Source organism: Seriola aureovittata, chromosome 24 (genome assembly GCF_021018895.1).
Source record: "Seriola aureovittata isolate HTS-2021-v1 ecotype China chromosome 24, ASM2101889v1, whole genome shotgun sequence".
Lineage (NCBI taxonomy): Eukaryota > Metazoa > Chordata > Actinopteri > Carangiformes > Carangidae > Seriola > Seriola aureovittata.
This window is the reverse complement of record NC_079387.1, coordinates 4,519,203-4,533,339: the sequence shown is the minus strand read 5'-3', so window position 1 is coordinate 4,533,339 and position 14,137 is coordinate 4,519,203. Positions and strand designations below refer to the sequence as shown.

General features: G+C 43.4%; 1 protein-coding gene across 1 annotated transcript; it reads right to left on the bottom strand.

Annotated features, from left to right (window-relative positions):
• Positions 1–11,467: 11,467 nt before the first annotated feature.
• Positions 11,468–13,973, bottom strand: gemin8 (gem (nuclear organelle) associated protein 8). Its single transcript, XM_056370463.1, has 4 exons — positions 13,852–13,973; positions 13,500–13,569; positions 12,809–13,139; positions 11,468–12,556 (listed from the first exon to the last, which is right to left on the bottom strand). Exons 2-4 carry the CDS (start codon positions 13,500–13,502, stop codon positions 12,297–12,299), a joined length of 594 nt encoding a protein of 197 aa, XP_056226438.1. The 5' UTR covers positions 13,503–13,569; positions 13,852–13,973; the 3' UTR covers positions 11,468–12,296.
• Positions 13,974–14,137: the final 164 nt, after the last annotated feature.

The following is a 14,137-nucleotide window of genomic DNA, read 5'->3' as shown; positions in this document are numbered from 1 at the left end:
ATCTCTCCATCTCTTGTCTTTTCTTATTCACTTAACATCCTGGCATTTTCATCTGTGGTTTCCTGTGTCTGACAACAGCTGATCTTTTTTTTTCTTTTTTCTTTATTCTTTATTCTTTACTCTTTGCCTCAGTGAAGCAGAGGAGGATATAAGGACAAAATGTGCAGGGAATGTAAATATGCAAACTCATGGGTAACCATGCATGCATGAATAAACACACACTCACACACACACACACACACACACATGGCCGCCCCCTCTCCATCTGGTGAGTTGAGACAGAAATGAGAGAGAGAGAGTCAGTAAGGGAAGGAGGGAGAGGAAGGGGGGGAAGATGTAGTGGGCTATAAGAGAGTGTAAGTGTTTAAGAGAAAAGTGTGAATGTGGGTGAGAAGCTGGGAGAGATGTGGTGGTTTCTGGCTTCCTTCCACATCAAAGTGGACGCTCATCAGTTAATTTAACACTTTAGTTATTTTAAGCAGCCAGTCGGTGCTGCGGTTGTGCACTGTATGATGACGTTTCAGTCACAACAAGTCAGCGAGCATGTGGCAGCAAGGTCCAACACTCATGTCAAGACTTTAGTCCCACTGGGATGAAGAGGACGAGCAACAAACACAAACTGTGTGTTGCATAATGTGATGTTTCTGTTTCGACGTTGTCACACTCCTGTTTCTGTTTAAAGATATTTTCCCCAGTTGTGGGGAAAACAGCTTCACTTAAACTGATTTGATTGGATCACATTTGACCAATCAGAGCTTCTTAACTGCTAAACAGCCATGTGCCAGGCTTTACTTAAAGATGGTAGTCTTTGTTTGCCTCCGAGGATGCTGATTGGCTTAGCCCAGGATCCCACAGTCCAATGAGAAATCAACCTAGGTGAGACCTTGAACCCCTGAGAAAATGGTTAAAAGAGGGTGTGGTGTGTTTATCCGGAGAAGGGGGGATAAAACCCCGTTTTCTAATAATAAACACATCCTCAAACAATGGGATGCCATCTGTCCTGAATCCTCTTAAATAAGGTTTTAATTCAGGTCCACGTGGCCCTGTTTCAGACAAAGCTCAGCCCACATAACAGTCTAGGAACCCCCCCCACACACACACACAAACACACACATTGCAAACAGAGGCCTGTGTACCCCCCCCCCCCTTCAGCCCCTGACGTTTTCATCCAACACAACATTAGACACCAGAACAGCTAACACGACATATATGACATTTAGTGGATCCCTTTACCCCGAGGGGTGAAATTAACACCCACCCCGCACCATATGCCGGTGAATCAAAGGGGGTCACCCATCACACTGACTTTTTGACATTTGAATGTCTCTTTGATACTGAGCCATGAGGAAACCTGATCCACTGCATCGGCAAATGACCAACCACGAAACTCGTGTCGATGGACCGTATCATTAGAGTTGCTGTCTGACAATCTCGTGTCGAAAATGAATCTATGAGAGGATGTGAAAGGGAATGAAAAGGGAACACGACTTTGCACATGAACCAGTCAGTAGGGGTGGGTGTTTTCCATTGTTCCATTCTACATACTATCAAGACTTTATCAATCCAACCACCCAAACTTCAAAAGGGGCCATCAAGAAGCTGAAATATGACAACAATTTTTCAGAAGTAGAATAGCTTAAGAGGTGATGGACTACCTTTATATATTTCCTGAATGTGCATGTGTATTCACAAATGTGAATAATATTAATAATTTATACATTTATTTATTTATAAATCGTCATCACATGAAAGAAAAAGGGATAAATCTACAAGATAAAGCCAATAAACACACGAAATATAGAACAGGAAAATATTCAAAAACCACAACATGTGCAGCTTGTTTCTTTTTACCCATTTCAAGAGTCAGCTGTATCAGGACTTAAGAGTTTAAAGTTTCCCATTAGTGTTTGTGTTACTACTATAATGAAAACCTGTACAATGAGATTATTTCCTTGTGGATAAAGAAAATTGAGGCAAATGACATAATTCTTAAAGTAAAAAAAAAAAAAAAACTGCACTCAAACACTCTAAATTGTCAGTTATCAGGCTCGAAGGGTGAGTTTCAAGCCCCATTTTTCTCCCTGAATGCCCATAATCCCTTGCTGGGTCACACAGATTAAGGACTTGTCCAGAAGATGAGATACAGTGCTCCCTGGCACTCTTCACCATCATCACCCCGTCACACGCGTTCACATGCACACACTCACAAACACACCAGTGCTTGGACTCAGGCCCGAACCTCTCTGCTAATGCTGCGTTCAAGAGGCGTCAGAAAGTCCTTACCAAGAAAAACGCAACAGAAACAAAACGTCTCTTCAAGTTGGAATTCCAAGTCGGATTTTTTTCCCCAAAATTCTTTTACCTCACATAAAAGCTGAGATGCCATTATGTGTGTGTGTGGGTGTGTGTGTCTGTATAAAAGTGCAGAGTGCTGGTATAGTGCAGGTATTGCTTTTCCTTTGGGTGCTTTTGTGCTGTGGTCACGCTGCAAAGCGTTTCCCACAGATTATTTGTTAGTCAAAGTCTGGCGACCGCTCTGATGTCTTTGCGCACGAGTTATTGGCATATTCTGAGGACCACACACACACAAACACACACACGCACACACACACACACACACACATACACACACACGCACACACACACACACACACACACATACACACACAAATCTACCTGTTATTCTCATGTACTCGCACCCAATCTCCTCCTGGACTTGCCTTATACATAAAGCCAAGAAAGTGATTTATCTTTGTGAAGCCCCTCATATCAAAGAAATGTAAACTGTGTGTGTGTGTGTGTGTGTTTGTGTGTGTGTTTAGTGTTAGGAGATAGGGTTGTGGATTCATATATAATCCCCTTTAGCCATATGACTGCGTCTAGTGTGGAGCATATTATTCAGAAATGAGTAACAACAGATTGAGGTTCAGACAAGAAAAAATGACACCAAATGTAAATCCAGTGTGTGTGTGTGTGTGTGTGTGTGTGTGTGTAAATGTTTTCAATGCAAACTTTCTGTCACATTTTGAAGTCGTATGTTCAGAGCTGACCCACACTGAACCAAATTGCTGGGCTTCAGCTCAGCTCCAAAAAAAAAAAAAAAAAAAACTTTCCTATCTGTCTGCACAACTCTTGGCTTCAATCAAAGGGAGAGTCTGCTGAATGCTTGTCTTCCCTCATTACAGCGAGACAGAGAAGAAAGAGAGGAGCCCAAATGGGGTCGTCCCAGACTAATGAGGACATTGCAACTCCTTCATGTCATTAGATGTGGAGTTAATGCCAGAGAAGAAGAAGTAAAGAGGACACAACCATCTCTGGACACCTCTGTACAAGAGGAAGTGCTAACTGACTTTAAATTCATTTCAAACTTCAGCTCAAACAAATTTCCACAACAAGCCGAGGCTCTCGTGATGGACACATCCTCAACATCCGAGCAGTCTGATCTCAGACTGATACGGGCTCTGCTGTTGCCATGGAGATGTGTAACACCGCCAGTAGGCTGCACTGATTTAGATCTTTCAGCGATGCTATCAGTTTCTAGAAAACTTCTCACGTGGCATCGTGACAGCGTGATTCCGCCGAGAGCCAGAAATAACAAAAGCAAATTAATAAGATAGCCACGAAGAGGGACAGGCTGAAAGAGATCTTATCCATGTGCTGTCAGTAAAATGATTTCTACGCCGGCATGTCAACAACTGTAGCCTCCAGCAGGGCTGAAGGCGATGGTTGTTGACATGCAGAAAGTGTCTTTCAAGCTCTTTGTGTTGCTGCCTGAAAACACCAGAGGGAGAATCCTCCTGTGGACAGTTAAAGTGGGCAGTAAATAAATGAGTGAGCCGTGTCCTGTGAATGGGAGCGACCACAAACAAGACGCTTTAAGTCTTCTGAGTCGTATCATTCTCCATCAGCTGTACTTTGTAGGTCGTGCAAACGTCGAACACGATACACACACCTGTTTAACATCAGTGTGTTAACGTTCTGATGTTAGCATTCATCTCAAGCCTCACAGAGCTGCTGGCGTGGCTGGAGATTCCAACAGCAAAGCGCTCACACAGCTACAGGATGGTATTGAACAGCACTAATGTTATTTATTTAATGGCTCTTGTTTCCTTAGTCTCAAGATACTAAAGCTTCACTTCAGGGATCAGATTAACTTTTTAACTGCCTTCCCGACACGCCGCACTGGACCCATTTCGCATCTCTTCCGTCGAGCACTGACACTGACTATCAGGCTTTGAGCTCTGATCCCAGAGGTTGACCGCACCATGACCTACAGTATCTGTCGTCCCACGCCTTGGGAAATCACTGCGCCGCTGCTCAAAGCTATTTGTGTCCGTCTCTGTCTAATACGGGGTTCTAGGTCAAAGAATGAGATGACTGCTTCAGTATCATGAACTGAAATTGCAATCAGGCTATTGTCAACTGATTCCTGAGCCCTGCTGCTTGCTGTTCCTACACCTTGCCACTGCAAATATGCATTAAACAACAATAGTGGCAACACCTAGAAATTAGCAGAAATGTTTGAAACATGAGTGAGTGGTAGCCAAAAGCAGCCTTCTTCTTTCCAGGCATTGGTAGCTCAACTTTAGCTGCATTACACGTGTCAGTGTTATACATCCAGAAGCTCCTACGTGGAAGTAAGCAGCCTCTCATCCATCATCCACACTATGAGTGCAGCATGAAATGAAAAAAAAATCTCCACAAAGGGTCTTTCAGCTGTGCAACTAAAAGCATGAAAAACATGTAGCCTTGAAAGAGAAAAGCGGAAAATACTTTCACACTAAGCGTCTATTCTGTACATTTCTCGTCGGAGTCACGCCACGAGTCAAACTTTCTCCTGCGTGCCACAGTTCAGGCATCTGTCTGATCGCATCTTTCTCCAACTTGCCTGTTCGGGTGTTGATTTATCTGCCTCCATTAGTCAAATATAAGTGTTTTATCAGCGGTGCTGGAAACAGGCCATCGCTTGAGCAAACACAGACGTACAAAGACGCTGGTGTACACACTCACGCGCACACAGAAACAAGCAGAGTGTCTCAGCGGCGGCTTTATGAGCCTCCCGCTGTCGCTTTAGTCTAATCCTTGCCATTTTAATGGGCTTCTGGCTTCCTCTAAAAGGGAAACCTTTGGCAGAGAGCAACATGGAAGCGCTGCACTTTGTACCGTCTTGTGTCTCACCTGTTTAGTTCCTCTAATTTCTCTGCACAGGAAGTGTGTTTGCACAAGTGTGTGTGTGTTTGTGTTGTTTGTGCATTTGTGTGCCTGTGTGTGTGTGTGTGTGTGTGTGTGTGTGTGTCCAGATCCGGGTTTGTTAATCTGTGGGGGTGACGATGACCCAGTTTCCCCGCCCCTAATAACCCCCCCACCCCACCCCACCCCACCCCGCCCCGCCCTCAACCGTCGGTCACCAAGGAGACGCTTCACTCTCATCCCTGAACAGAACCATCGGATGCTGGCAAAGGTTAATCTCAAACAGAAATATACACACACTCGATCTAAAGATAACGACAACACTTGCTGTTGAATATTTCTTCACTCAGGTCAGTCTAACTGTGGGACTTTCCAAAGAAATGCAGAATGGCATTTGTACTGTCGGCTGAGAGGTTTCTTTCTTTCTTTACCTCTTTCCATCTCTCCCCGCATCTTTCTTCAACTGACAACTGAAACACAAAGCAGGCACATGGGCAACTTTGATGCAAATTCAAACAAACGAAGCGCAACATGCTCCATCGTCAGCATCTGTACGGCCTGAAACACCTGCACTTGCAAAGTTTCTCTTTCACGTGTAATGATTTTAGTAGCAGCAGAGGTTCTTTTTTGGCCTGTATCTCTCTCTCTCTCACACACACACACACTGACACACACACAAATCCTAATGCCTGACGGAACGCCTACCCTTTACTGAAACCATGTATGAATCAAAGTGAGAGCATCTCTGATATATCATGCCTTATTTTCAATATCTGTCAATACAGATACAGATGGCTTAACCTACACACACCTCCACACACACACACACACACACACACACACACACACACACCGACACAGCCCTCCCCCCACCACCCACCTCCATCCAGCAATTTATCCGACGAGCCGCTAATCCCGCTGGCCCAGATTTGGACCACAGTCTGCTCCACATGATGGTACGTTGTCGTCGTCATCCCAACAACTGCACACACACCCAACCCCAACCCCAAACACACACACACACACACATATATATATACCATCACCCCTCTCCAAAGCTGCCTGCCTGCATCATGTGACCTCTGCAAGAGTCATGTGACTCAGGAGCTGCTGCACCTGTGACCTACTGTACTGAACTGCAGCACCCGCCGGCAGCAATGTGGGATAAGCACTGCCTCCATCTACAGTATACAAGCCCATCATGAGTCAGTGTGTGGAGGAAATGCAAAGCGGGGTGGGCTCATCATCATCATCATCACTGCAGAGGTGGTAGAGCAGCAGGAGGAAGTGAGGGAGAATGACCATCCATTGCTGTCTGTGGGTCATGTGTGTGTGTATATATATATATATATATATATATATATATATATATATATATATAAATATTAACACATTGCCTATTTGTTTTTGCCCGTGTGGGATTGTGCAATCAGATGTATGACTGTCCGCATGTGCCAGGTTTGGCATGATGCCTGCCTCGGAGCTTTTGTGCATCGCCGCGTCGCCATGGCAACAGGTCTTTCTCGACAACGTCTGATTCTGACACATCAGAGTAGCCACTGGGCTGAGCTTAAAATGCTCCCATGCAGTACAGGGAGAGGACAAGCTGATCGTTGCCTAAATATGAAAGGAAATACGAGTATGTTGGGAAGTGGGTGTATAGAAGGAATGGCTGCATGTTGGAAATCTTTGTTTCTTCTACAGGCTTAATAAAGAATAAGAATATAAAATCAATATCAAAATCAATTGTACATATATAAGAACAGCCAGTATTATGAAACAAAAACAAAAAAAATAAAAGGTTATTTCTGAAAGCCAAATAATGATTTTGCCAAGAGTAAAGTGCCTGGACCACAGGTGGTGCGTTGCTGTGATATAGCTTGGTACCCGAAAAGAGATCAGTAAAACCACAAAATCAATTCCGAGACTAACGAGGAGATGAAGTACAGATGCTGCAGAAGTTAGAGATGAAAAAGAACTATGCCTGTTGCAGAGAAACTACAAAAAAAAACCGGGGTGGAAGCTGAGGAATAATTTGCAGTTATGAGACAGGAGTCGGTGATAATAAACATATCCTTTGAATAAAACTAAACTTATTATCTTTGCTACACCTCTTTCTGGTCGGACCAGACTGTTTACTCAGCTTTCCCTTTGCTTTTTGTCAAGGCTCCCTGCCCATTACCAAACCCCATCACACACCTGAGTCCTCCCGGGTTTTAATGTGCCTCTCTCCTTATCTGTATTATTTACTGAAGCCCTCACAAAATTGCGATTGCTTCTCTCCGTGTCTTTCTTGGCATTCAGTCAAAATCCTAATACACTCAAGGCAGCTAATTCCGATTGTCAATCTTAATTCAACTCTAATAACCATCAGCTATGCCAGTGTTTCTCTAGGTCCACAACCTTCATAGTTAATTAAACACTTACAGACAGTTTTGAAAGGCTGCCACAAAGTCATATCATCATATCTCTAATATCAACTCCTAATAATTAACAACTGAAAAATCCAACATGCGTTAATGTTGGAAACTGTGGATTGCAGTTCTGTTTACCCGTTAATTGATCAAAATTGCACAATATGCATGTGTTTCATCTTGTGTGTGTTTTTTATAGTAGATATACATCATTACATATTAACACACACACTGAGTATGGAAAAGTATTTCATTCGTACACTGTTTAAGGTAGTGTTTGTGCAAAATGTGAGTATCAGCAGCCCCTGTCTTTAAATACAAGCTTTCACAAACTTGCAAACTTAATTTGCAGATTAATAAAAACCTACTAATTCGAGTTTGTATACTGCAATCCCCAGGCTATCATGACACGTCTTAATTGTTGGTGCGCTGTTATTGTAATTAGGTCAGTGGATCGTTCCACTTTCTCCCATTTTCCCCAGCTGATTGATCATTTATTCCTTCAGAATAAAACAATCCTTTAAGATCTGCAGCCTTTGAAGTCTATCTGCTTGACAGCTGCTACATTCAGAATCCATCCTGCAGATCGTCGCGCGGCAAATCCACAGGAGAGGATGCAAGAGGATATGAATTTCCACATACGGCCGAGTGGAGACAAACTGCAGCAAAAAAGAAAAAAAGAAAAAAGGGAGCACAAAGAGCGAATTCATGAAGGAGGATGCGTGGGGGTGAGGGGGTGGTGGGGATAGTCGGGGTGGGAGGGAAATGGAAAGAATAATGATGAAGACAATGAGCGGGGAGATGATGAGAGAAGCAGATGCAGATGCAGATGAAAGATGGGATGATGATGCTGACGATGATGAGACAAAAGTAGCAGTTTGGGGGAATAACAGGCAAAGCGGTGGAGCTGAAAGAAGAGAAGTTTATGATGGCTCCCTGCAGAAAAATGGCTCTGGTTCCCCATCGCAGTAAATCATGTCACTTGGCTACATCCTGTCTGTTCTCAACTTCTCACCGGCCTGAAGGCGATAAACAGTCCTGCTGCCTTATTGGAAACAGATGTTATGAATGGGAGAGAGAGAGAGAGAGGAGAGAGAGAGAGAGAGAGAGAGAGAGAGAGAGAGAGAGGCAGAGACAAAGAGAGAGATGTAGTGGAGGAGGGTAGGGAGAAAAGCAACGGATAGAGATAGAAATGTTCAGAAAAGTTGGCGCCTGTGCATCAGCAGACTAATGAGATCAAAATGAATGCTACTGGCCTCAGGTCAGCCTTCAGTGAAACAGAAGCAGAGACAATGCTGAACTTCTGCCAAGACATTCTGGTCTGGTTACAGCTTCCCTAACAAACTGGAAACCAGTGTTCTCTTTTCTATGGTCTCGAACATCATAGAAAAGTTTGGCACGGGGGTTTGGCAGAATTAACAAGGGGACAAGGAAACGAGTCACATGAGCTTTGTCATCACCGGGTTATAGATTTCATAGGTTTCAAGATTCAGACTTTTCATACATGAACGACTGTTGTTATCAATGTAAACATGCACCTCTATGCACCCATGAATTAATATGTTTACCATATACAAAGTCTCACCCTATTTGACAAGTCATAACCTTTCGTTTTGGACCTCTCTAGAGATCTGGGCTAGTTTGTGCCTGGCTGTGATTTGTGCTCTCAGGTCTTCCATGCAAAAACAAGTTGCGATATCACTGAATAAATGCTTGTTAAAATAAAATAAGAAAAGGCACAAAACACTGCACTTTTCTGCGTCATGCCTCCGCTTCCAAACACAACAGCAATTGTCGTCCGTGTTTCAAGCCTGTCCAGCCTGTTTAATCCACTGTGAGGGAGCGGATCATTTCCCTGTTAATCCAATCAACACCAACTCTCACACGAGGAGTTGCCATGGGGAGGACGAGGTGAGTCTTTATGTGCAACTGCAGTCAGGCGAGCTCGCATTTTACCTCGGAACAGGAGACATTTGCCTGAAAATATGCCCCATCACTGACCACTAAAACTGCTTTGCTCAGGAGCATCACTGAATTTTCATATATTTTTTTATTAGTATTCATATTATGAAGGTATAACACTGTAGGGAAGCATGCAAATATGCACCTGTTGCATATTTTCTGAAAGTAAACTACTGAACTGTGAGCTCCTCCATCGCTTGTCAAGACCTTGCTCTTGACTTAATCTTTAAAAGCTTTAAACCCTGCTGTTCAGTGACATGCAACACAAACACACACACACACACAGAAACCAGACACACTGCACACACACACACACACACATATATATGCATTTTCTGCTCCATACACACATAAATGGATTTTTCTGCTGTTGATATAGGCTGGCATCTCACACTTACTGCTGCAGATAATCATGCACTCATTCATAACTGACCCATTATGCCCAAAACTAATATTTGAAACTACTTTATCCCCCCCCCGGCACGCGCTTTCTTGTTGCCATCAATAGGTGAAAAGAAATGCAGGGTGGAAGTTTAACACACTCAGGAGGTTTTACACTGTTCGTTTGAGCCTTTAAACTGATTAGCAGACATGCAAACTGGAGTCGACCTCAGCGACGCCAGCCTCCCTGCATCACACGGAGCGCACACACCCGGAAAAAGAAAAGACAGCATCCAAATGAGATGAGACAAAAACAAAAAGAGACGTTAAAGTGCCCCCCGCTTTCTTTCACTGTGGCGTTGAAACAAAACGCCAGAGAGAAGAATGAAATTAGAACAGGTCACCTACCCATGTTTCAGCTGCTGTGGAAAAACTTTTGGCCCTGAGACTAAAAAAGAAAAAAGAAAGTGGCTCCAACTCTCAGATGATGTCCACAGGTTGTATGAAGGGTCGGCTGCATGCAAACAACTGGACGTCCCGTTTTGGCAACAGAAGGGAGTGGAAGGGGAAGGGTGACGTCACGGCCGGGGCTAGAAATGGACCACACTTCAATAATCCAAACACACTCGAAACAATGTCCTTATTGGTTCTCCATGCTACAGAGCGCTGACACTTTATATTCTTATTTATTTATTTATTATTGTTATTATTGTTATTATCATACCAATAAGAAGTTAATTAATCATAGACTGCATGCACATTTGTCCACACTCCTGCTGTATACACAAGTTGTTGTGCAAACTCATGCAGTTTGATTTCCATAATGCACAAGAACTACTGTTATTGTACAACTGTAAGTCCTTGCATGCAGTGGTGGAAAGTAACTAAAGTACATTAACTCAAATACTGTACTTGAGAGCAATTTTTTTGAAGGATTAGAGAAAAGTAATTAATGCAAATTTGTGTTTCTTCTTTCTTGCCCCACTGTCAACTCACAACCCTTCAGATTTACTTCGTGACTCCTTTCCAATCCCTTGCTTGGGAACCACTGGACAAACAACCTAACTGTAACTATCTCTACTGTAACTAAACCAGCTGCAACAGTAAAATGCAACTTATAGGGGCCACTCTTCTGCAGAATAAGTGACCTTATTTTAAAGGGTCAGAAGGGCGGTGACCAAAGCTGAAAACGCCACGTGAGCCTCATCCTGTTCACCAGTGTGTCTTCTTCTATGCACAAGATGCTGCACTCACATCTGCCTGCTCATCACCAAGATACAGTAGACAAGAAAAGCTTTACTTCCTCTGAACTGAGAAATATTTATGCACAGTGCAGCGCATGCAAATGAAGTGCTGAATGAGATATCTTAAAATAGCATAAATGTTTAATTTCATTAAAATCTAATATTGGCCCAGTTTTTGGATGTAGAGATGTACTGCCCAAAAACTGAAAAGCAGTTATGTAATCAAGAGCACATTACACAGAGAGCTAACCGAGAAATCACAGCTGACAAAGCAGGTTTTTATCCAAACATAACACTTTATTATAAACAGAATTTATATTAAAAAACACACCCTTCAGTCTAAAAAAAAAAAAACCAAAACAAGTGCAGGCACAACATGAAAAGAGAATAGTCGACACCCTCCTGATAATCCGCACAACCTCCTTTGAACCCGATGAAATGTCAGAGAGCCACAGATTAGAAATAAAAACGACAAATCAGTGTGTATGTGGAAGGAAAAGTGGAAGATCAGACGCAGCCATGCAGGAAACGCTTCTGAATTTGAACGGAGGAGCACGATGAAAAATGTTTTTGTGCTTAAACTGAGATGACAGGCATAAGAGGAGCTGCTGCAGCATGAAACATCAACAGGGCTGGGGGGTAAACAAAAAACAGATCAGGAGGAAACAGCAGGCACATGTTGTTTAACTGATTTACATCACCTACAGGGGCAGTTTTACTGTACCTCTGACCCTCAGCTGACACTTGCTTTGAGGTTTTTATCCTAAAAATCAACGGGCTGAGAAAACTTCTAGAAATCTGGGGCAGTACTATGTGCTAGTGTTTTTATGCAGTAAATTAAAAACATTTGATGTACTATCACAGCCGCAAGTTTCCATTTGGAGCAGCAGCTGAAAGGTCAGTGACATCTGTGTCTGGCTAAGCAGAACCTCAGCTAATTTATGCAACTTTTCAGAGCTTAAAATAACTTGTAACCCTCAGCTAACCCAAACCATTAGTGCTACATCAGCAGCTTCATCAGCCACAATCCATTACACGACAAAGCTGCCGTCTCACTCAGAGATCAGGGAAGGGATCTCCTCTAAATCAGTCCTGCACACAGCTATTACAGTTTCAGTGGGATCACGGGCCAGTACTTTGGCTGCTTCAAGTCACAGTTTCTGTCGAATGTGAGCTGCATTGCGGCCTCCATGGCCAGGATCTTGGCCGCCTCGTCTCCATACAGCTTTTTCATCTCCGCCCCGCGTCGCTCACCGGGCCGCTCGGACGGAGGAGCTGCGGTGCTTCGCCAGGAGACGCAGTGCAGGTCCTGGTCGGCTGGCACGTAGCTGCCCTGCTGCTCGGCCTCCATCTGCTGCTGCTTCTCTGGAAGAACAGGAAAACAGATTATTTTTAGACACAGCAGACAGCCTCTTTACTTTAAACAGAAACTCTTATATATGATTACAATTGTGCATCCCAAGGCAGAGCAAATTATTATTGATTAAGTGATGGAGAAGTTTGGAGACCCTCTAATCAGTATGCAAAGCAGTACTTTCACAATCTTTAACTTTTTTAAGTTCTTTATATGGTTGCCCCTCTTGTTCATACCAACACCTACACCCCCTGCTCTCTTACTCAGCTCCTCTCTGTGTCTCTCTGTCTCGGCGAAGTACTCCCGCAGCTCCTCACTGATCTCCATGTTGCTGACGTCACATTCGATCTCGCTGTCCGAGCTGCTCCCCTCGTCCCCGTCCTCACTGTTGCTTTCTCCGGCGTGCCAGTCGGCATAGCGCTGGTGCCTGCTGGGATGTTGCTCCTGGCAGTATCCGGGGCCGTAGGCAGCCTCCAGGGCCTTTCGGTAGGCACGCCTGTGCTTCTGGTGCCAGGCCATAGCCTGCTGGTAGTGCTGCCAATAACGGCTGTACACAGGGCTGGAAAACCAGGACATCACTGTGCTTATGTCCTCCTGCCAATGAGAAAGATCAGTTGTTAGGCTTAATTTCATATTATTTGTAGTCTCACTTTTTTTTTCATTTAAATCTGCTAGTTTGAGTTAATTTGAAGGTATACTGAGCACTTTTGCACAATGATGGTACTTTTAAAAAAACATTTAACTTATCACATGCTGTGGTAGTAACTCTGCAAGACAGTGTCATGCAGGTAAAATGTCCCAACAGGGTCTCTTATTATCTTTCATGTTGCAGTCCCACTTTGTCATGAGACTATGACAGTGGGGCTATGTAACTATAAAATCATTCCCTGTGCAGATTTGATGTATCATTACTTATCACCAAGCTGAAGACTCCATTTACCACAATTTACTTACCATGTTTGTTGATATGCCTGCACCACTGTGGATCTCCCTGCTAACTGATAACGTTAAGCCATCCGTAAGCCTGAAATTTATGAACAAATTTACACAAATAAAGATAAACTGACGTGAGTAAGAGCTCTTTCATAGTAAGGTTAAACACTGTTTGCGTAAGTGAATGTGAACTAGCTCTAAAACTCGACTGTTGATGCGTTAAGAGCAACGAGGGAACATGCTGACATCTTGAAAAAACAAAAACAATGTTTTCACCGAGCAATAAATGAACAACACCACACGACTTAATACACAATTAGTACATGTATAGTATAATGTGTATTTACATACAGAATGCCTCTCACACAATTACCTCTGTGATGTAGGATGTCAGGTTGTTTATCTGCTCATTCTGCTTCCTGAGAGAAAACTTCCCAGCAGCCTTTGCGCCACAGCAAAAATAACTGCCGGCTATGTGGCGCCACCCAGTGGATACTGTGCAAACATGCACATATTTGACAGTGCGACTGAAAGTGACATTTCTTTACAGCAAAATGATATGAAAAGGTGCAAAACAATAAGGCTTCTGTCATTTTTACATTAAAAAAATAGAATAGAAAAAGTAGTTTATTATCTTGCCTTTTAGCAAAACTGACGTG